The sequence below is a fragment of the Manis pentadactyla genome, chromosome 13, assembly GCF_030020395.1.
Source record: "Manis pentadactyla isolate mManPen7 chromosome 13, mManPen7.hap1, whole genome shotgun sequence".
Taxonomy (NCBI): Eukaryota; Metazoa; Chordata; class Mammalia; order Pholidota; family Manidae; genus Manis; species Manis pentadactyla.
The window spans coordinates 29,149,267-29,172,772 of NC_080031.1; the positions used below are offsets into that span (position 1 = coordinate 29,149,267).

Below are 23,506 nucleotides of genomic sequence, written 5' to 3' on the forward strand. Positions count from 1 at the left end.
TTGCAAACTATTAACACTTATTAAACAGACGAAAAACCTGTGTCAGGAATTAGCAAACTTCTTCTGTGATGGGCCAAAGAGTAAGTATCTTTGACTTTGGGGGCCACAGGGTCTATCCCAACTATGCTAAATTCTGTTGGTGCACAACAGCCATAAACAGTACATAAACAAACAGGTGGCTGTGTTCCAGGAAAACTTTGTGTACAAAAACAGGGTGGGCCGAATTTGGACTAGAATCTGTATTTGTTGACCCTGATCTATATGATCTTTGACCATGGAATTAAAACTCTTTAAACGCGTCATACTGTTGTTACCAGGTCCTGGTAGTGCTGGGGCATACACGGCCTTACTGAGAGAATCACAGTATCAGAGCCACTGCCCCACCCCTTTGTAAAATACTCAAATGGTACCCTCTCTGCACTCCTGGCCATCATTACATCCCCATCTTTTATTTCCATCAGATCTTAAATGTTGTTCCCAGCCTAATTGTTCCAAAGTAGGGTAACAAGGCCTTACATGCGGTGACCCAGCCTACCCATCCAGTCTTCCTCTCCCATTCCCTAGTACTTTATTTTTAAATTATATTGTCTCTTTGCCTCACACCCTACCCGAACTAGAGCCCATGAGAACTGGAGGCATTTGCATATCTTGTCTCCATCATATCTCCAGTGGCCAGCTCACATCTAACAAATACTGGGAAAAACTGGTGGGGTGAATGCAGATAACATACTCAGCTAAAGCTTCTTGCCCTTCCTGCATATCTCAGGGTCCTTGTGCACAGTTTCGTCCCCCAAGAATAACCTTCTGCCTCTCTTTATCTTGCTGTTTTACATCCTTTCCAACCCAAGACCTACTTGAAAGTCACCTTCCCCACACTCTTCCTCCATTTAAATACTAGTTTTCTGTTGTTTGTGTACTAACTGCATGTATTCTACCTTGTATAAAATATCTGTATTATATTTGAATAATAGAAAATATGCATGTCTAGTATTCCATACTGAATTTAAAGATCCTTAGATGGGTTTTCCTTCATATCACTTGTAATATTTAGCATGTGTCTTAATAAATAGGCAACTAGTAAATATACATATATATATTTAATGTGTAATAAATTTTGTTTAATTTATTTATGTTTGCTGAATTTCACTGAATTCAGCTTTAGCTAGGACAGCATTTTGTTCATTTGTTTCTAGGCCTCCCCATGAAATACTCTAAAATGTCTCTATTTGTCTTTCCTTCCTCCAAACCAACTTCTTGAAGACAGGGAGATGTATTAATCTTTGTATCTCAGGGCCTGACGCTTAGTTGGATACTCAGTATTGAATGAATCAGTCATTGAATTATGTGTGAATAAGTGAATGGGCAAGTTTTTTTTCTTTAGTACAATGTGTACTTTAATTTTTACGAGCAGTAAACATAGAAACTGAAACAGCCATCAACTTGAATGCATGAACTTGTAATAAAACATTTAGCTGGAAGAAGCATCTTGGGGTGCCTTTTTCAACAGTTTTGGCAAAGCAGGGTGTTCTAGGTTCTTTCTCTTGTGTAGATGAATGTGTACTTTGAAGGAAGTTCTGAAAGTAGACTTTTGACTTGCGAAGGGATGCATCCTTCAGGAGCTCTTGAATTCCCCACAAAGGAAGCCTTTGTATGAGTTCCTGGAAGGGTTGTGTGTTTTCTAAGCTGATCCTCACCATCAAAAGTTCATTTTAACCTTTATTTCTTGCTAATACATGCACTTAAGCTATACATTTTTCTCTAGGCATGCTTGAGTTGTGTTTTAATGTTGATTTTAGCTTAAATTCATTCTGGTCAAAACACATATTGTGTATATTCTTTCAGTCCTTGAAATTTATTGAGACTTGTTTCATGATAAAGTTTTGGTTTAGTTTTAGTAACGTACATGTTGTTCAAAAGGATATGAATATTCGTTGGGTACAAATGTACATGTCAGCCAAGGCAAGTATGTCCATACTGTTGTTCACAGCTTCTAAATTCTTACTGATCTCGTCTTGTCCCCTTTCTTTCCCTTAGAGTTATCTAAATTCCAGTTCTGTAGAATTCTCTATTTCTCTCTGTTGGGTCTTTCAATTTTTGCTTTATGTATCTCTCATGTCCTTTATGAAATACATTCTGATAGATTGACCCTTTTATGGTAGATTTACCCTTTCTTTATTTTTATTTATTTTTTTTTTGAGGAACATTATGTTTACTAGACTCCCCCCATCACCAAGTTCCCCCCACATACCCCATTACAGTCACTGTCCATCATCATAATAAGAGATGCTGTAGAATCACTATTTGTCTTCTCTGTGTTGCACAGCCCTCCCCATGCCACCCCCTGCACATTATACATGCTAATCGTAATGCCTGCTTTCTCCCCACCCCCCATCCCTCCCTTCCCACCCATCCTCCCCAGTCCCTTTCCCTTTGGTAACTGTTAATCCATTCTTGGGTTCTGTGAGTCTGCTGCTGTTTTGCTCCTTCAGTTTTTTTCTTTGTTCCTACACTTCACATATGAGTGAAATCATCTGGTACTTGTCTTTCTCTGCCTGGCTTATTTCACTGAGCATAATACCCTCTAGCTCCATCCATGTTGTTGCAAATGGCAGGATTTGTTTTCTTCTTATGGCTGAATGATATTCCATTGTGTATATGTACCACATCTTCTTTATCCATTCATCTACTGATGGACACTTAGGTTGCTTACTCTTTCTTTTTAAAAAAATTTCCACTGATGCTTTTTGTCTTCAAGACCATTGCATATGATTATTGTTAACAGAGTTTCATCACCTTTTTATTTTTATTGAGGTATAAATGACATATAACATAGTAGTCTCAGTTGTACAACATAATGACTTGATATTTGCATATAGTACAGAATGATCACCATAGTGACTCTTGTTGACATCCATCATCACTATGCATAATTACAAAATTTTTTTTCTTGTGATGAGAACTTTAAAGATTTCCTCTCTTAGCAACTTTCAGACATACAGTACTATATTATTAACTATAGTCACCATGCTGTACATTACATCCTCATGACTTATTTATTTTTATAACTGGAAGTTTTTACCTTTTGACCCCCTTTGACCTTACCTCCAGTTCTGGTAACTACCATTCTATATGTTCTTTACATATGACCTTATTTTATTTTTTTGATTCTACATACAAGTGAGATTATATGGTATTTGTCTTTCTCAGTCTGACTTATTTCACTGAGCATAATGCCCTCAAGGTCCATCCAGGTTGTCACAAATGGCAGGATTTCTTCTTTTTTTATAGTTGAATAATACTATGTTGTGTACATGTATTTATATATTTTCTTTTATCCATTCATCTATCAGTAGACACTTAGGTTGCCTGCCTATCTTGGCTATTGCAAATAAGGCAAAAATGAACATGGCATAACCTTTTCAATGAGTTAGTCTTTTTGTTATCTTTGGATAAATACCCACAAATGGAATTGCTGGATATTATGGTATTTCTACTTTTAATATTTTAAGGAACTTCCATACTGTTTTCCATAGTGGCTACACTAATTTAATGTCCCACCAACAGTGCACAAGGGTTCCTTTTTCTCCACATCCTCACCAACACTTGTTATTTCCTGTCTTTTTGAAGATAGCTGTTTAATAGGTCCGAGGTGATACCTCATTGTAGTTTTGATTCGTGTTTCCCTGATGATTAGTGATGACCATGTTTTCATGTGCCTGTTGGACATCTGTATTTCTTCTTCGGTAAAGTCTCCATTCAGATCTTCTGCCCTTTTAAAAATCTGATGGTTTATATTTTTTTGCTGTTAAGTTGCATGACTTCTTTATATATGTTAACCACTTAACAGATGCATGATTTGCAAGTATTTTCTCCCATTCAGTAGGTTGCCCTTTCGTTTAGTTGATGGTTTCCTTTGCAGTGCAGAAGCTTTTTCATGTGATGTAGCCCCCACTTACTTTTGCTTTTATTGTCTCTGCTTTTGATGTCAGATCTGAAAAACAATCGTAGCCATAACCTAGGTCAAGGAGCTTACTGCTCATGTTTTTATTTTAGGAATTTTATGGATTCAGGTCCTATATTTAGGTCTTAATCCATTTTGAGTTAAGTGTTGTTATGTATGGTGTAAGGCAGTGATCCAGTTTCATTCTTTTGCTTGTGGCTGTCCAGTTTTCCCAGAACCTTTTATTAAAGAGACTATCCTTGCCCCATTGTATATTCCTGGCTCCTTTGTCATAAATTAATTGACCATGTAAGTGTGGGCTTATTTTTGGACTCTATTCTTTTAACATGAACCTTTGCCTCTATTTTTATGCCAGTACTATACTGTTTTGATTACTGTAGCTTTGTAATATTGTTTGAAATCAGGGAGCATGATACCTCCAGATTTGGCTATTTAGGTCTTTTGTGGTTCCATACTAATTTTAGGACTGTTCTTTTTCTGTGAGAAATGCCATTGAAATTTTGATTGAAGTTGCACTGAGTATGTAGATTACTTGTGGTAGCATGGACATTTAACAATATTCTTCCAGTCTATAAGCACAGTGTATCTTTCCATTTGTGTCTTCTTCAATTTCTTTCACCAGTGTCTTAGAGTTTTCAGAGTTCAGATTTTTCACCTCCTTGGTTAGGTTTATTCCTAGGTATTTTATTTTTGATGCAATTGTAAATCGGATTGTTTTCTTATTTCTCTTTGTAATAGTTCTTTATTAGTGTACAGAAATGCAACAGATTTCTGTGTATTGATTTTGAATCCTGAAACTTTACTGAACTCATTTATTAGTTCTAACAGTGTTTTGGTGGCATCTTTAGGGTTTTCTATATGTAATATCATGTCATCTACAAATGATGACATTTTTACTTCTTCCTCCCCTTCAATTTGCTTTTACTTCTTTTTCTTGCTTGATTGCTCAAGTTAGGACTTTAAATACGATTATGATGTTGAATAAAAGTGGCAAGAATGTGTACCCTTGTCTTGCTCCTGAGCTTACAGGAAAAGTTTTGAGCTTTTCACTGTGTTCAGTATGTTAGCTGTGGGCTTGTCATACATGACCTTTATTATGTTTAAGTACATTCCCTCTACCCACTTTGTTGAGAGTTTTTATCATAATTAGATGTTGAATTTTATCAGATTGCTTTTCATGTATCTGTTGAGATCATCATATGAATCTGTTGAGGTCATCATATAATTTTTGTCCCTGTTTTGTTCATGTGGCATATCACATTGATTTGTGGATGTTGAACCATCCTTGCATCCCTGGAATAAATCCCACTTGATCGTGTTGTTGATCTTTTTAATGTATTGTTGAATGGTTTGCTCACATTTTGTTGAGGATTTTTGCATCTGTGTTCTTCAGGAATATTTTGCTGTAATTTTCTTTGCTTGTGGCATCTGTTTGGTTTTGGTATCAGGGTAATTCTGGCCTTGTAAAATGAGTTTGAAAGTATTTCCTCATTTGTTTTCTGGAAGTTTGAGAAAGATTGGTGTTAATTCTTCTCTGAGTGTTTGGTAGAATTTTTCCCAATGAAGTTGTCTAACCTGGACTTTTGGTGGGGCAGGGGAAGTTGTTTACCTATTCAGTCTTCCTTACTAGTAATAGATCTGTTCAGATTTTCTATTTCTTCATGACTCAGTTTTGGAATGTTGTATGTTCCTAGGATTTTATCCATTTCTTCTAGGTTGTCTTCTAGGTTGTCCAGTTTATTGGTGTATAATTGCCATGTAGTCTCCTGCAAATCTTTGTATTTCTGTGGCATCCATTTTAACATCTTTTTTTTTCTGATTTTGTGTCCTCTTGCTTTTTGGTAAGTCTAGCTAAATGTTGATTTTGTTTCTTATTTCAAAGAACCATCCCTTAGTTTCATTCATCTTTCTGTTGTCTTTTTAGTCTCTTTCTTTTTTATTTCCACTCATCTTTATTTCCTTTCTCCTACTGACTTTGGACTTTGTTCTTTTTCTAGTTCCTTGAGCTGTAAAGGTGTAGGTTGTTTATTTGAGATCTTTCTTGTTTTATGGGGTAGGCATTTATTGCTATAAACATACCTGAGGTGAATCTCTTGTAGGCAGCACATAGATGGGTCTTGATTTTTTATCCATTCAGCCATTCTGTGTCTTTTGACTGGAAAATTTAGTCCGTTTACATTTAAAGTAATTATTGATAAGTATGTGCTTATGCCATTTTGTTAAACATTTTGTAGTTCCTCTGTTCTTTCTTTTGCTCTCTTTGTGGTTTGATGGCTTTCTTTAGTACTATGCTTATAAAACTCTTTTCTTTTTATCTTTTGTCTCTCTTCTATGGGTTTTTGGCTTTGAGGTTACCATGAAGCTTACATATAACACCATACTTATAACAGTCCATTTAAATTGATAACAACTTAAGCTTGAATGTATTCTAAAGCTGTACATATTTATTCTCCTCCCACCATGTTTTATGTTTTTCATGTCACATCTTTCATCTTTTATATCTTTTAGATAATTGTTGTAATTATAGTTCTTTTTACTACTTTTGTCTTTTAACCTTCATACTAACTTTATAAATGATTGATCCACCACCTTCACAACATTAGATTCTGGATTTTACATTTCCCAGTCAGATTTATTTTATGTTTTATTATTACTAATCAGCACCCTTGAGTTTAGGTCTAAAGAATCCCTTTAACATTTCTTATAAGACCAGTCTAGTGGTAATGACCTCCCTTAGCTTTTCCTTTTATGAAAAACTCTATTTCTCCTTCAATTGTGAATCACAGCTTTGCCAGGTAGAGTATTCTTGGTTGAAAGTTTTTTTTTTTCCTTTCAGGATTTTGACTATATTGTGCCATTCCCTTCTGGCTTGCAAATTTTCTGCTGAAAAATGTGCTGGTAGTCTTACGGGGTTTCTGTGGTATGTAACAAGTTGTTTTTCTCTCACTGCTTTTAAGATTCCCTCCCTGTCTTGAACATTTGATGTTTTATTTATGATGTATCAGTGGGGGTCTCTTCAGGTCCATCTTTTTTGGAACTGTCTGGACTTCCCGGATCTGAAAGTCCAGGCTGAGGAAGTTTTCAGTCATTATTTCTGCAAATAAACTATCTGCCCTTTCCTCTCCTCCTGAGATCCTGTAATATGAACGTTAGTCTGCCTGATATTGTCCCATAATTCCTTTAAGCTATCTTCCCTTTTATTCTTGTTGCTGCTCTGATGAGTTCCACTGATCCTTCTGTTTCATCTCATCTGCTGCTCAACCCCTCTAGTGTAGTTTTCAATTCAGTTATCGTGTTCTTCAGCTCTATCACTTCTATTTTGTATTTTCTTAAATTTTCTCTTTTTTTGTGGGAGTTCTTGTGTTCATCCATTCTTACCCTGAGCTCACAGTGCATCATTATGACTATTATTTTGAATTCTATCAGATAAATCATGTATCTTCACTAAGAAATTATTCTGAGGTTTTATCTTGCTTTTTAATTTGAAATATATTCCTCTGTTTCTTCATTTTCTTTTACTGTCTGTTGGTGTTCAGCAGTAGGTAAAACAGCCCTCCCTCCCAGTGTTGAAGTGCAGGAGATGAATCTTACCATTTAACCCTGCTCTAGCTCTTGGTTGTCGCTCAGACCTTTGTGGTTGTTAAGCAACCTGTGTATTTTTAGTGGACCCCAGCAGTTGAGTGTATGCCAAGATCTGTGTTGCAAAGGGGAGGATCTCAGTCAGCACCTAGATTCAGGTTGATTATAAACCAGATCCTCAGGTAGTGGCTTTTAAAGCATGCAAATGATATACAGTCCTGTGGGACTGCAAGCATAAGTCCCATGGGGCACCAAATGAATGAATACACCAGCATCCTTCCAGGAGATACCAACGACCTGCATCAGGGCAGAGGGAGAGTACAAAGATGGTGCCCACTGGGCTCTGTCATCAGAGTGCACCTCAGTAGGCCCCTAAGTGTGTGCCAAGCCAGAAGCCTGACCCTGAGGCCAAAGCTTCAGGAGAAGCAAATAGGCCTCTTTCATAGAAAGACTTGGGGTGTGTATCAGTCTGCCATCTGTACAGTGCCTGGGGTGGCAGCCAGCCAAGAGCTGTCTCTTCATTTGTTACAGTTCTGTGGGACCCAGAATAGAAGCCCCCATGGCCATCGGAGCCAGGTGATCAAGGGACATCCCCTGGGTGGTAGCTGCAAAATGTGGGCATCAGAGGTAAAAACCAGGGCACTGGATACATGTAAGATTTTCCTCCAGGATATACTCTTGTTCTGCAGCGTGACTGAGGGAGCGTGCACAAAGCCAGCGCCTGCCTGCTGAGGCCTCTGGGAAGAGGTACAGTCAGCCTGTAGGTGTGTTTTAATTAGAAGCCTACTGGCTATGGAGATAAACCGGTAGGCTGCTTTTTTCACAGAAAGACTGAGCTGGTGGGATTGTTGCCTCTTGCTGTGCCCTGGGGGTGATAGCCAGTTAAGAGCTCTTTCTCCATAGTTACAGTGCTGTGGGACCTGTGAGTATATAGCCTGCTGGCCCCTGGAGCCAGGAGATCGAGAGGTGTTCACTGGAGGCCGTCACAGGACCCAGGGCACCAGAGGAAGGTACCAACTCCTTTCTGGGAGACTCTGCTTAGCTAGGCAAGGATGCCTCCAGTCCCAGAGAGTACCCTTCACACCCCTGGGTGTGTGTGAAAGTAGATGCCTGTCACTCAGGCCAGTGCTTTAACATGAGCACATGAGCCTCCTTCACATCAAGTCTGGGCACCTCTGGCTGGTCCCTGGGGCCGTGAGTCTGACGGTGTGAGCCCTTTAAAAGTCATCTCCATATCTTGGGTGTGAGCCCAGTTGGTTTTCAAAGCCAGATTTTTGAGGGCTTGTCTCTCTGGTATAGGTTTTAAAAGTTGGGGTACCTGATGAGGGGTCTGATGCCTTCATTTCTCTGGGAGAAGCTGCGGGTTTTGAGTTCACTGCGCCAGGGGTGGGATCATGGTGAGAGGGCCCAGGCCTCTCCAGCCCACGTCACTGTGGGTTTGCCTCATTTGCCCAATGTACGGGAGTTGTTGTTTGGGGTTTTTCCCCCGCAAAGGAAATCATTCCTTATGTCACTGTGGATCTGGAGTGTCGGTGAGAGAAGCGAGTTCAGGTCTTCCTGTACTGCCGTCTTGAGCCAGAGCCACCCATCACCTTCTGATTAGAAATTTTATGGTATAATTATTTCTCTGCTTTTACTTCCAGTACTTTCCAGCTTTCCTGTATCTTATGTTTAAGATAAATCACTTGAAACTAGGTCATGTTTTTTTATCTAGTCTGATAATGTTTGTCTTCAAGTGGCCTGTGTAGTCCCTTCACTGTACCTTTACTGTGAGCTCCAGGCTGGGCCTTGAAGGTGAACACAACTTCAGGAGGCCGAGAGTGGGTAGGAAGCGTTCCAGACAGAGAACGCGATAGAGCAGAGCGGCAGACACCTGGAGGTGGACTGCGTGCCGGGGACGGTGGGGAGCTAGGCCTGCAGGGGCAGCAGAGAGCGGCAGATGAGGCAGCGAGGGAGACGGGGGCCTTCTCTGTCACGTGATCTGCTTGGACCCTTTTGGGTCTTCCCCCTGGTTCCTCGCACAGTTGGGAGCAATGCTAGAAATGACTAAGTTCTCCCCAAACCGCCTGGCCCTTTGTAGAACAAAATGAAAATACAGTGTGTAGTTCTTAACAGTTAAAAACTAGCTAGTTCCATTGAAAAGATTAAACAAGGTATATGAATTTTCAACAGTAATTACAATACACAGTTCAGAGAAATAAAAAATCAGTGTTCAACAAAAAGGTTTCTGGGTAAAACGGAACTAGTCCCTGGCACCGTAGTATAACCGTACTGTTCCCTTGTCTTCCTTCCTGGGCCATGGGCTCCCTGCAAGTAAGGATTGCTGCTTTCCTGTGTCTGCAGAGCCTCCTAGCGAAGTTCTTGGCGTGGAGTAGGTACTAAGCAAGTGCTGGGAGGAGCGTGGCTGGTTCTTGGGCGGTGAGAAGCCCGCCTGCCTGGTGTGTGGGGAGGGATGGCAAGCAGTCAATTCTGTGCCATGAAGAGCGAGCTTGCCAGGATGAGAGACTTAGAAGGTTTTGAGCAGAAACAGAGGAAAAATAATATCAGTCTTGCCTGATGCTCTGTGACTGTGACTCTTGCCTTTTTTTGTAATTAGCTGGGGTTCCTGATTGTGCGTTGAAGGTGTGGTGATGGACTCGCATGGGCGAGACCTCCGACAACACCAAGCTTGGACATTATCTACACAGCCCCAGCCACATCAGGCCTTGTGTCTTGGCAGTCTGACCACCTTGGAAAGCCACGCTGCTTTTCTGACCCTCTGCTCAGCTGCTCTCCATACAGCCCTGGGCTCGAACAGCATCACCCTCAGACTGAATTTCCTTAAACAGACACGGCTGTGTCTCCCTGTTGTGCTCACTGTCCTTAAGGCAGACAGTTGCTTTGACTGAGAATGCCTCTTTCAGTTCTTGCTAGCGTAAACAAATATCCGGTAAGATCTTGGTAGAGCAAATAAATGATGGTATAACTAGGTGTAGAAATAAAATCTATTACAGATACACTGTAACTTATTTAAAACTCCCCAGTTGTTATTTTTCTGTGTTTATATATATATATATATATATATATATATATATATATATATATATAATGTTCCTTTTGAAATTTTAATTAGTGAATTTAGAAATTTAGGAACTATTAAGATACATTTGATTTTCACAAAATGGACACTTCTTTATGATAAGGCTTATTCTAAAAAATGGTTTTCTCAGATTTTTTGAATGTAGATTTTTCAAAAGATTTTTTCAGATAGATTTGAATCTAGATTTTTCGGTGTGGATTTTTGGTCCTCAGAGAATCTGAATCGAGAGGAATTTCTGGAATGAGTGAGTCTGTTGTCTTTGTGCAATGAGGAAAGTCCTCTTTGCTTTCTAAATAATGAGTGTTTCTGGAATTACACTACTGTTTAATCTCTACACAGGAAGAAAGCTCTCATGTTTAAAAATATCCACAGAGCCACACATGAGTAGTTATCCTTTAATTTACTGAAGCTGAAGACTGTGTTTAGAATCACCGACCTCTCAAAATAACTCTGTGGCATCAGAAATTTATGCTCATGTCTTTTTGACATCTGTATTTTTGATAACTGTAGTAAGAAATGAAAAACTACTACTATCATGTTTAGAAATAACTGATATTTGTTTAAATTGATATGTATTTTGAACTCTGGTTTGTGTATTTGATGCCCTCATGAACATGAATTGTCCCAACTTTGAACTGTTTAGGTTAAAGGAAAAAAAAATGGCACTTAGATTATTTTTGGACTCGAGGTTATAGGACTAAGGAAAGTTATTTCAACACATCATGGTTATGCAAAGATAGTTGGAATGAATCCAGACTTTGAAGAGGGCGAGTGGTTTTACTTGGTCCTAAGAAAAGAACAGGCTGCTTCCTAGTGTTCTTGGCTTTGTGGTAGTAAGGTGGCCAGCACGTGTTAATAGCAAAAGGCGTGGACATCAGTTTTTTTCTGTTTGCAGAATTGCATAGGTGAACTGAAGAAACAAAGCCCAGGAGTATCCTCTTCAATATGATGTTATTCAGCTGGCAGTGATGCTCGTGGCATTAGGAGACCCTGCAAGTGCCCTCTCCTGAGCCTTCTATAGGGAGGGAGCTTCACAGTGCAGCTCTGTAGGGGAGATACATGTAATAAAACTAGTGCTAAAACAGAGAACAAACGTTCACTGAACACTACCCACTGTAGCAGGTGCTGTGCTCAGTACAAATTATCTCAGTTAATTCTCCCAAGCCCTTGTAAATTTCTATTTTATAGACGAGGAAAGAGAGTTTAACCTAAGGCAGCCCAGCGAGCAATGGCTGAGCCCATCAGAGTTTGAGCTCCTACCCTCCGTTGCTCCTGAGCGCTGCAGCTGCTGGGAAGGAAGGTGCATGGATGCCACCGTCACAGCCCTTCATGTCATTTTCCTCTGAATTTTAGTTAAAACCAGGAGTTAAAAGTCCAGAAATCAAGAAATCCTTATATCTCCAATTGAAATCCATAGATGACCTCAAAGTTTTATTCAAACAAGTTTTGAGAGTGGTTTGACAAATACTGCTGAATTAATTCATCTCACAGTAATTCGTTTCAAAGATCTGTAAAACAAACCTGCTCAGTCCGGCCACTAGTAAGTACCGCTTGTACAGCTGCACAGACACACATTGTCAGAACCGAAAAGAACGGTGAACCTGAGCGCTCTAGTTTTGCTCGGGCTGCCGTAACAAAGGGCCACACGCTGGGCAGATCAAATAACAGAAATGCATCATCTCACTGTTCTGGGGGCCCGAATCCAAGATCGAATCCAAAGTCAGCAGGGTTGCTTCCTCCTGAGGTCCCTGAGGGAGAACCTGTTCCATGTGCACACCCGGTTTCTGGTGGTTTGCAGGCTGTCGTTGGCACCCCTTGGCCTGGGGAAGCATCCCCCTGAGGTCTGCATTCATCTGCACATGGTGTTCTTCCATGTGTGTCCATCTCCAAATGTTCCCTGTCATAAAGACACCAGTTACCCAACCCTGTTTCCCCATTTATAAGGCCCATCCTAATGACTTCATTTGAACTTGCTTATTCTGTGAAGATCCTGTCTTCAAATAAGGCCACACCCGAAGGTACTGGGAGTTAGGACTGCAACATACGAATTTGCAGCGGTGGGGGAGCAGAGTTAGGCCAGAACAGTAAGCATGAACATCTCCCACCGGAAGCAGCTGAGGTGGGATCAGTAGTGTGTCCGGTTCACTGAATGGCGGGGTCGCCCTTTCTAGAATAATATCACAGTAAGGAAACTGCGCTGAGTCAGTCAGAATTGCCGCCCTCTGCCAGCCTGGGCCTGCTGCAGGGAAGGTGACGCTGTTGTCTTCCTCCTTTGCTCTGCCTTTCTCCCCCTCACTTCTGTGGGTTGTGACGCTGACAGGATCAGGCCTAAAGGGCTCTAAGGGAGGAAAGGCAGGGGCTGCTGGCTGCCGTGTTTCCACCTGGCATAGCATTCGGCAGGCATGCACCTCCCCGGGGAGCCCCTTCAGCTGGAGCCTCTCCGCAGCTCCTGTGGTGCGGCGGGGCCTCCTCCAGCTGACCCCCGCTCGCCACCCCACCCGCCCTTGGCCCTGGCTTTTGGTGTTCTACCCCTCTGCTGGTCAGCTCCATCCCTCTGTGCAGAACTCTCTTGGGAGGCTATCTTTCAAGACACCCCCTTTCCAGCTGAGTTCCATGGGGTCTGTTTAGGTTCGTGGGAAATGAGCACCTTTGTGATCAGTGGAGAGTCTACTTCCAGTGCCGACAGGTGGAGCCAGCTCGGCCCCAGCAGCTCACCTTTACACCGACTGGCCAGGCTTGAGTCAGATCCCAGTCTGTGTCCCGTCCAGTCCGGGAGATGCCGGTCCTGCTCCACAGGTGGTTCTCCTGAAGCCGCTCCAGGGTGGCTGGGGGTGAGCAGGGGCACTCATCTTCCTTCCGCAGGCAGAGGCGGGAGTGGATACAGCACACTGAAACACCCAGTAACATACCCATTTTGGGTCTTTACAACTTCTTTTGTTTTGATCTTGTTTTTAGTACTTTGTTTTAATTGAAATATGACTGATATGTTAGTTCCACGTGTGCAGTGTGATATCTGATGCCTGTGTATATTGTGAAATGATCGCCACAGTAACATCTGCCACCATACTTAGTCACAAAATTTTTATTTCCTTATGATGAGAACTTTCAACTTCTGCTTGTCAGAAGCTGGAGACTCAGTGGCTGAGACAGGCAGAGTAAGGTAGGGCGCAACCCTTTGCAAGTCCTGGATGGTCTGTTCTGCTGGATCTCTGCAGGTTCTAACTGACACACGCACACACGCACGCACCAGCCAGCAGGTAAACAGCTAAGGGAGAGGGACCATCAGACTTCCATGGTGGAATGGTTTCACTTGCAGAGGAGCACTAATGGCCGTTTACTTATATTACAGACAAGAGGATTGGGTTACCAGATGTGAGTTCTGACCTTAAAGCATCTTTGCATTGCAGTTTTCACATTTAAACATCATTAAACACAGTTTAATACAAAACACTTGCCTGTTTTGTCAGTTTGTAGAAAATTTTAGCTGCTTAGTTTCTTAGCACATTTGGATTTTCTTAGTGGAGAACTAACCTGTTAACATCGCACCTTTTTTGCCCATGTAACTTTGTATAGCATCTCTGAGAATTTATTATTATGGTGGAGAGAGGGGAGTGGTCTGTGGGTGTTAACACTGTGGGTGTTAAAAGCAGCATTGTGTTCATTGTTCTACTCTGCAAATTCCATTCTGTTTCAAAGATATGATATAAGCACTGGTTCTTTGCTGTATTTAATTTCACTACAGTAGGATTCATTCACTGATTTAAAATAAAAGTGATTATTTCCATTCTAAAGTGTATTATATCTATATGGAACATTCAGAATTGAATAGTAAGATTTAAGTTCATAGAATTGGTATCATGTATTTGAATAATTACAATTTATTGGTCTGTAGAGTACAAAAACACTATTTTGGCTTTTTAAAAAAAATTAGATTAATACTCAATAGATGACCATACAGTAGAGACCTGTGAAGGAAGTGTAACAGGAATTTGAATAGTAAAAGCGGTATGCAAACAAACAGCACTGTTAAAACCAGCCTGTACAGCTAAATTGAAAATAAATATGGGAAGTCTTTCAATGAAAGTCCAAAATAATCATAGACAGCAGGATAATACATGAAGTAATCACTGGTGCCTAACAGCAGTAGTGGAAGAGGGAACCTGCAGGCACTGCCTCGCTGGGGAAGGGCAAGCCCGCTGCTTACTAGTTCTTTCCACTTTAGCACTTGGACAGAGAGAGTAAAGTGGGAGTATGCCAGAAACATCAGAAGCCAATAAACCTGCAAATAAACTTGGAAAGTAGGAAACAAATACAGAAATAAATTACATCATATTAAAAGGGCAAATAGCTATTAAAGTTTTTCACTCCTTTGGCAGTATATACTAAATTACTGTAACTTAATACCGTTAGTTGTAAACATCAGTTAAGTTGTGGAGCTCCAAAGAAGATTCAGTATGAAGTAAGTTAACACAGAAAGGTTGCTTTTGGTCATATGACATATTTTATATATAAAAAAGGAAACATTTTTCCAAATGGGGAACAAAAGACATTTGTTTATAAGAATTTAAGGAATAGTGACATGATTGGTACCTGTTCCTTTTCATGGACGTAACAGTATTATTTTATAGCAAAAAAGAAAAATTTGATTCAGGTATGAACTAGGGAGTTGTTCTAGTTTATTTTAAATCAATACCAGTGATTCTCCTATACAAAATTGGCTTTTGGGTTTTTAAAGCCTCAAGAAATCGTTTTAGAAATGTCCTCCCAATGATGGAAAATCATCACCAGTGTGGAATTTCCAACGAGCCACACTTTCTGCGATGGTATTTCACTTCCTAACACACTGTAGGGAGTTGATCTTTCCCTTAACAAGAATCTCTCTCATGCTCACATCCTACTCCAGGGTTAGAACCATGTAGCTACTGCTTATCCTCAAAGCTCTGTGGAGGGATGTGGCAGCGAAACTTTAAAAACCCTTCTCGTATGCATAGCTCATGCATCCATTCAGTGGGTGATTCATCATTCATCCATGTCACAGATTCATCATTTGTAACATGAAGTATGGTAAGATGTTGAGACAGATGGTTAAGACATTATTTCTATATTGAACTCTGATGGAACTCAGTCCTCTGGATTTTGTTTCGTATCTTCACAAAAATTCCTAACTATATGTAAACATAGGCCTAGTCTCTGTTGAGTATTTTATTAGTTTGAGATATTTTATTGCTGTATAGTGCAAAGTATTAATGGGCTTAGTATCCTTCATGCCGCTGTATTTGCTAAGCCTTTCTTTACGGTTGACCGTGAACACCACAGTGAGGTTGGATCTTAATTCCCTAAGTCCTCGCTCCAGTTTTAATGTTCTTTAATACTCTTGCAGAAACTACCAGCCATACAACTGGATCTTCCAACAACACTGTGAAACCATCAACAACTCCAGTTTCTGTAGTCTCAAAGAATGTGACAGTCACCGCCATGACACCCACAGCAAAATCATCTACAACTCCCGTTTCCTCGGTCTCAAAGAATGTGACGGTCACTACCTTGAAATCCACAGCAGCATCTAAAATGACACCACCAGGAGTCTCAATAAATACAACTTCCATCACCTCAAAGTCTACACCCAAGATAACAAGTGCTTCACAAAACACATCCCAGCTGACCACAACCCACAATAGTTCACTGACATCTATTTCTTCATCAGTAACAAGTATGTATGAAAATTCACCTATTTTTCCTATGCTGAAAATAGTTGTTCAGTGCCACATGTATAAGAACAGAGAAATTTTGACAGTGATTTCCAATTAAAGTATTTGTAGAGACCAGGAAAACGGTAGATTGACCTACTATCTTGAAATGAGTTTCCAAGCTAATCATGTCAAATAATGAGTCTATAAGACCCATGTGTGAATAAGTAATTTATCCTAACAGGGAATTTTATTTTACATGGTTTGAAAATCTTGTCATACCTATTCTTTGAGCCTGCCTAATTCCTTTCTATCATGAGGTAGTCTACATGATTTCTAAACTGAAACATGAACTTTGGTTTGATTTCATTTGTGCTATGCAGGTATTTTTAGATCTTTTGTCTAAAATAACTCTCCCAAATGAGCTATTTCAGCTCCCTTATAAAGATATTTTTAAGTGGCATTAGCTATAATCACAAATGTAGTATCAGTCTCAGCACTCTATTTTTTGCATTTGTTTAAAATACAATGCCTGTGAAGGAAACCATGAATTCAAAACGTTAAGATTTTCTTTTTAAGTTATTCCAAGTTGAAGTTCTGTGTAAAAGTTAATGATGATCACACCTGTCAAAACAAATAGACTTTGTGGTTTCTTTTGTTTTCATATATTCTCCGTATATTTTCTTGATTACTGCAATTTACATTCAGTGTCTCAGAGGCTGTGACACAATAAAACCAAACTAGTTAAAATTCTCAATTTATTCAAAAGGAGAAACTTTAGTTAGAAATATTTACTCAAACTGGATCCAGTTTCAAGATTTTCAGCTGTTGCCCAGGCCTGTTGATGCTGTTAAGGCAAGAACTTTTAAGAGGATTGGTAAGAAAAAACTTCCTCCAAATCTTGCTGCCTCTGAGGTTTTGGTAGATTGGCCAAGTCCAGCACCACCAAGCACCCTCACGTCCTGGGGTTGCAGGCACTGGGGGTTCCTTAAGAAGTGTGTGGATGAACCGAAGAAAGCTAGAGCCAAGGCAGGCGCTGGACACGGAGCAGGCTGGAGACCAACTTCCTATTCTTAGGTCCCCCCCCAGCCCCAATTCAGCTTTCTTATTATAGAAAAACTCAGTTTATTACAATGTCTTTAAAAGGCACTAAAGCCTACTTTTTTTGTTCTGTTCCAGTCACAGCTACTATTAATTCTAAAGAAAATAAAGGATCGAAGTTTGACTCTGGCAGCTTTGTTGGTGGTATTGTATTAACACTGGGAATTCTATCTGTTCTTTACATTGGATGCAAAATGTATTATTCGAGAAGAGGCATTCGGTATAGAACCATGTGAGTTTTGATTGGTCAGGGCTTTTATTATTTTATTATTTTATTTCTGTGTTTATTTAAATATCAAGAGTATTAAAGTAGGGCCAGTGATGAGTAATTTGTAAATTTTTGAGTTTTAATCCCATTAATCCTATATGCCCATAGTAAACTGTATACAAGCTTATGATTATATTTACAAATTAAAATGGATGTGTACATGTGTAAAAATGTATATGTTGGTGTCATATTTTTTTTTTTTACCAAAGAAAGAAGTTAAGCCAATCCTTTTCACTTGTTTATTTCTCTGATCCTAAGAAATACAGGTTTTACCAGGCTGCTGACCTAGTGTGTCCTGTGTTTGTCAGTAGCATTAAAATAATATGTTTGGTAAAAACATGATTTTTGCCTTCTATGAAGAGACAACTGAAAGTTCTTCTGGCAGCCTTATTTTCCTTAATGATTCACTGTATCAAATTAATTGTTAGTTTTACTGTAGAATAACATGTTACCTCTTTCAGGTGAGCTTTATCAAGTCCCAGTCAGTAAGTCATGTCCACCTTTCATATAATTGTATCGGTCTTACAGTTCGGGGAAGTATTATCGCCCAGCTTTGTTTCTCTAACATAGTCCTTTTGGTTTTTTCTTTTGAGCTTTGTATGTGCAATGCCAGCTCATTCTTTTGATAGTGTATATAAACACCATAGAACAGGTTATCATTTTCTGAAATTTGCTCAAGGTGTAATACACATACATGTGCCACAGACTTTCCATGTCAGAAAATCTGTGAAATATTGAACAAAGTACAATAGAACAAGTTACTTTGCTGCAAGAATCTAAGCCTCCGATGTGTTGTTGTGAATTATAAATTTCTAGAAAAGGAATATAGTATGAAAATGTTTATCAAATTTTTCATTGAATTAAAAAAAATGACTTAAAAATTATATTTAAATTCAGTTGCCTTTTCAAATCAAAATCACTTTAAAAGAATATCGCAGTGGTGTTTTGCCAGATTAGAAGTATATTCAGATTCATCCTTTTAGATCAACCCATAAAAGAAAAAAGCATTTGAGGCAACTGTGACTAAATAGTTAACTTTAAAAATGCTTTAAGCTTTGAAATATTTTTTGAGATCACTGTTTCTAGAAATATTTACCATCTCTTTTCTTGGTAAATTTCACCAGGCACATTTTAATTATATTAAATTAAGTGCCACTCATTTTTTGGTAATGTAGTATTTTTAAAAACATATTTATTGATATAGTTGATTTACAACAGTGAAGCAAGTAAATTAAACTGTGCTTCTTTTATTTTAAACTGCCTTAATTACCAAGTATGTAATTTTAGCTTTATGGGCTACTTTCTCCTCATGTATATATGACCATATAATGCTGCTTGCCCCATGGAGGAAGTTCGATGGAACTGTGCTGGCAGAGTTTGACTCTAATAGGAGTCTTATTTTCACATAGGAACCAGTAGATGAAAATACCATTAATTAGTTGAGTCTAAGTTCACGTTTGTTTTTTTTCCACATTTTAACACTTGTGAAATTAGGATTTACCTTAGTCTATGGGATGAGAAACCATTGTGTTTTAGTTTAATTAATTGGCTGTTTCTCATAGTGTTACATTAAAAAATAGTGCATTTTAAAGCAAATAGGTACTTTGAAGTTATTTTTAATATCACATTCCATAAGAAAGACAATTATTTGTCCTATTAGAAACAGACCTTCTTTATCTCATAATAAGTTATTTCTGGTTTTCATTTTTTGGATAATAACACTGATTAAATTAGCTTCTGTGTTTCTTAGGAGTGAAATGGTTAAGAGATGGGGTTTGGGGCAGACAGACTTAGTTTTGAGTCTGGTTTTGCTGCTGATTAGAAGGCGCCTTCTCATATGCCTAAATAAAGCAGCACAGCGGACAGTGCTCAAGACGAGTTTACACCACGCTTGGTTAGCTTCTGCTCCTCTGCATAGGGGGCTGAGATGATTAAATGGGATGGAAAGTCTGCAGTGTAACACCTGGCCCTGTAAACCCTCAAGAAATGACAGTTGCTTGCTTTTTTAAAGAGGATTATAGTAAACTGGTGGAAAGTTACACAGCCACTAAGAGGCACAGCAGAGATTTGGGTAGAGGTCTGTTTGACACTCTGAACCACCACTTGACTCCTTAACCACTACAAGTAAACCAGGTACTTAAGAAATTTTATACAAAACAATGAGAGTTTTGATTCTGAAGCTTGAAATTATTTGGTACTTTATTTAAACATATGAACATATAAGTAGTTTGAGTACAAATACAAAAAGTAATTTTAACTTTTGATATATTACAGTGATGAACACGATGCCATCATTTAAGGAACCCATGGACCAGTGGAGAGCGTGACTGATGGGCCCTGTCAGTTAATTTTGGCTGATTATTTAAAACAATATTCTGTTCTTGAAAATAGTATGAACAGGCAATGCATATAATATACAATGTATTATATAAATATGTAAAGATTTGTGATGATTACTAAAGGTAAAAAAAGTTTGGCTTGGGTTTTTAAATGAACATTCAGAACACAGTTACTGGAAGAGTTATATTCGCTCTAAGGCAATATATATGACAAGTCCTGTCCCATTTTTTTGTGGCATTAGTCATGGCTGGTAATTGGGAGACCTCATCACTGAAGGGTGCACAATGTCATGTGGGCATCCAAATAAGGAGTTTCTCAGTGCATTTAGGAGTTTTGAGTACCTTTGTTGTGCAAAGAACTAATGCCATTCAGAGTTGGATATACCCTAATTACTAGTACCACATGAGAAATTATATAAGTAAATCAGCCTTAGGCATCAATATTTTATGTTTTCAAGCTGAATACTTGGTTTAGGATTCCCCCAGCCCTCCCACCCCCAAATCAAAACCAGAAACAATACCTGGGCTTAGTCCTGTTAACCTGTTACTTTTTTAAGTTCTTTTGAGCTTTCAATAGCAGTTGATACAACTGTGTAATTTCAGTGAATTGTGATGTTTAACATAATAAAGACATAGTTGTTAGTACTAAAAAATTAGGTTATTTGCTATATTTCACCACTGGAAATTGCTTTATTTCATATTCAGCCACTAATTTTATACTTAGTAAATATTTTTAAGAGATGTAGATCTACAAATGTTTAGTGTAAACACATGTAACGAACTCTTACATGATTTCCAAAACATTTAGAACTATACTTAGAACTGTAGGTTAATGCAGTCTGTCAAGCCAGGGATTGTGGGCTCCCCTCAGGCTACCTACCAAACCTACAGGATGAAAATGCTGCATTTTCACACACTGCTAATTTTACTCAAGGATTGGGGAAACACGATTTTTATACTAAGATACCAGTGTTTTTTGGAATAAATTCACATCAAGTTTTCAAACAGGAATTTTTTAGACAAACTTCCTGCATCTTTATGTGGGTATTCTTCAGACCACTCCTCTTGTTCCCTTATTGAAGAGACATTATGTTAACAGATGGAAAAATCACAGTATTATAGGGACACCAATATTAGCCAAATTATTTTGGACTGTGTTCTGTTTTACAGTTTATATTACAGCACTCAAAACTCAGGGTCAGGTTTTGACAAAAGTATTTAGTTCTACTAAGTCACACCAATTTTTGATAATCCAAAAAAGCTAAGATGTCCTAATAAATATGCACCTATGTTTCATAGGAATTAATGTAACTTGTAATCACCTTCTGGTTTTCAGAGCATGCCATGTCAGGAATATTGATATAAAAGGATTTCTGCTTACTCTGCATTATGGCCAGTTAAAGTGACAAATGTGAATAAGAATTATCCAAAATATCGTTGTAAGGTGTAATGTGACACATGCAGTGTGCAGGAACTATGGACCACATGTGTTTACATTAATTTGAAAAGAGATGTGGGCCAGCAGCTGAGTTGTATGTTACTAAATTAGCCCTAATTGCTGTCCTTTCACAAAATGTACTTGAGGTATGTTTTATAGTGACCAGGGCCTTCTAATTTTCACTTTGTCTCCTGCATTCTTGACATTTCAGTACTTCAAGTGCTGAAGGCACAGGCCTGAAATTTTCTTGAGTATTTGTTTGTTAGCACTTTGAAGAAGTAAAACCACTTTTTAAGTACTAAATCTCATTATATGCCTTTAAAGTCTCCTGTGCTTTGGGTTTGAAATAATTTAGTTACACCTTTTCTTTGTATATAAGTTGTATAATTTGTTACTTTCAAATAGGAGTACTTTGATGCAGTTTTTTTGGTTATCTACAAAAATTGAGGTAAATGGTGATACAAACCAGTATTTCCCAAGCATAAATTCATATCCCTAATAATGCTTACTTAAGCAAATGTTCAATTTTGTTTTCATTCCTTGAAAATATATTTACTTGAAGATAAAAGCAATCCAGATCTATGTCTAAATAGCAGGCAGAATCCAGTCTATGATTTTAAAATTTCTTTGGTTAAGCCATAAATGAATAATTCAAATATACTGACAGTATAATTTTGTACTTTTTCAGAAAAAAAATTTAAAGCAACTTTGTTACCTTTCTTTTTACTATAATGACCAGCTTTTGGTGTATTTTGTTGTTACTGAGATCTATTTTTAGAATAAAATTTTGTTCTCCATCTGAGAGTTTTGTGTGTGTAGTTTGCGTCTTTCATCAAATGCAAGTAGAAATGAGCAGAAAAAGCCCAAAACAGAAGCAGATTCTTGGGGCTAAACTGACACTATGAGAGTGTGGCTGCCTCAACCAGCAACAGCACCTGGGAACTTGTTAGAAGTGCAAATTCTTGAGCCCCACTCTAGACTTAGTGAATCATAAGCTCTGGGGTGGAGCCTACCAGCCTCCTAACAGGTGATTCTGAGAAGCACTGATCAAAGGATTTACATTTGAAGCCACCTCATTCTGATGGATAGAATTATAAAAATATTCATGGTAGAGAAAAAATAACTACCATTCCCTGTGTAAATAAAACTACAAATGCATTAACATATAGGATAACACAGCACCACTCTGAGAGGTGTCCTCTGAGCCTAGGTGCCTCCCTGGGAAGAGAGAGCCCAGAGTGGCCACCCAGCCACCCCAGCATTATGGATTGCTTCTCACTCTGGTCTAACTGGAAATCTGCCAAACTTGCCCACTGGGAATCTGATGATTGTGATGGAAAAGGGTGAATGGGCTTGCAACAACTACTACTTGGATCTTGGCAGGCCAGATTCCTACCTGCAGCACCCAAGTGTCCTAACCAGCACTGTGCTCTCTATAGAATCAAACTGGTGGTGTGGTCTGAACAGGGAACTTGGTGGGGTGCAAGTCTGCCTGATTGAGGCCCTCAAATGGAGAGCTTTACCAGCCTTGAAGACAGGTCTGCTTCTGCCCAAGAAGGGGAGTGAGTCACAGTCCAGCCCAATGCTGACTATAGCTCTAGAAGAAATGGAAAAATTATTGGAAACACAAACCCTACCCAAGTCTGAATCCAGGAAACAGTCTGAACAGACCAATTACTAGTAGGGAGATTGAATCAGTAATCAAAAATCTCCCAACAAAGAAAATTCCAGGAACAGATGGCTTAACTGGAAAATTTTACCAAACATTTAAAGAAAAAATTGCCAGTCCTTCTTGAACTTCATAATAACCAAAGTTCACTCCCAAACTCATTTTACAAGGCCAGCATTACCCTAATCCCAAATCGAGAAAAGTCAACTACAGACCAATGTCCCTGATGAATCACTGTAAAAAATTCACAATAGAATACTAGCAAACTAAATTCAGCAGCACATTAAAAGGATCAACTGGGATTTATCCCTGGGATGCAAGGATAATCTAACACACACAAATCAATGTGAATACACCATATTATAAATGAAAGAAAAAAATAGAA

The 23,506-nt window shown here is 38.8% G+C and overlaps 1 protein-coding gene across 1 annotated transcript in view; it reads left to right on the forward strand.

Moving 5' to 3' along the window:
* TMEM123 (transmembrane protein 123) overlaps positions 1-22,256 on the forward strand; it is a 67,788-nt gene extending 45,532 nt beyond the window's left edge. Inside the window, exons 3-5 of the mRNA XM_036902802.2 lie at positions 16,000-16,329; positions 17,486-17,639; positions 19,950-22,256. Coding sequence (XP_036758697.1) covers positions 16,000-16,329; positions 17,486-17,639; positions 19,950-19,974 — 509 coding nt within the window. The 3' untranslated portion in view covers positions 19,975-22,256. The remainder of the gene's footprint in view (positions 1-15,999; positions 16,330-17,485; positions 17,640-19,949) is intronic.
* The last annotated feature ends 1,250 nt before the right edge of the window (positions 22,257-23,506 follow it).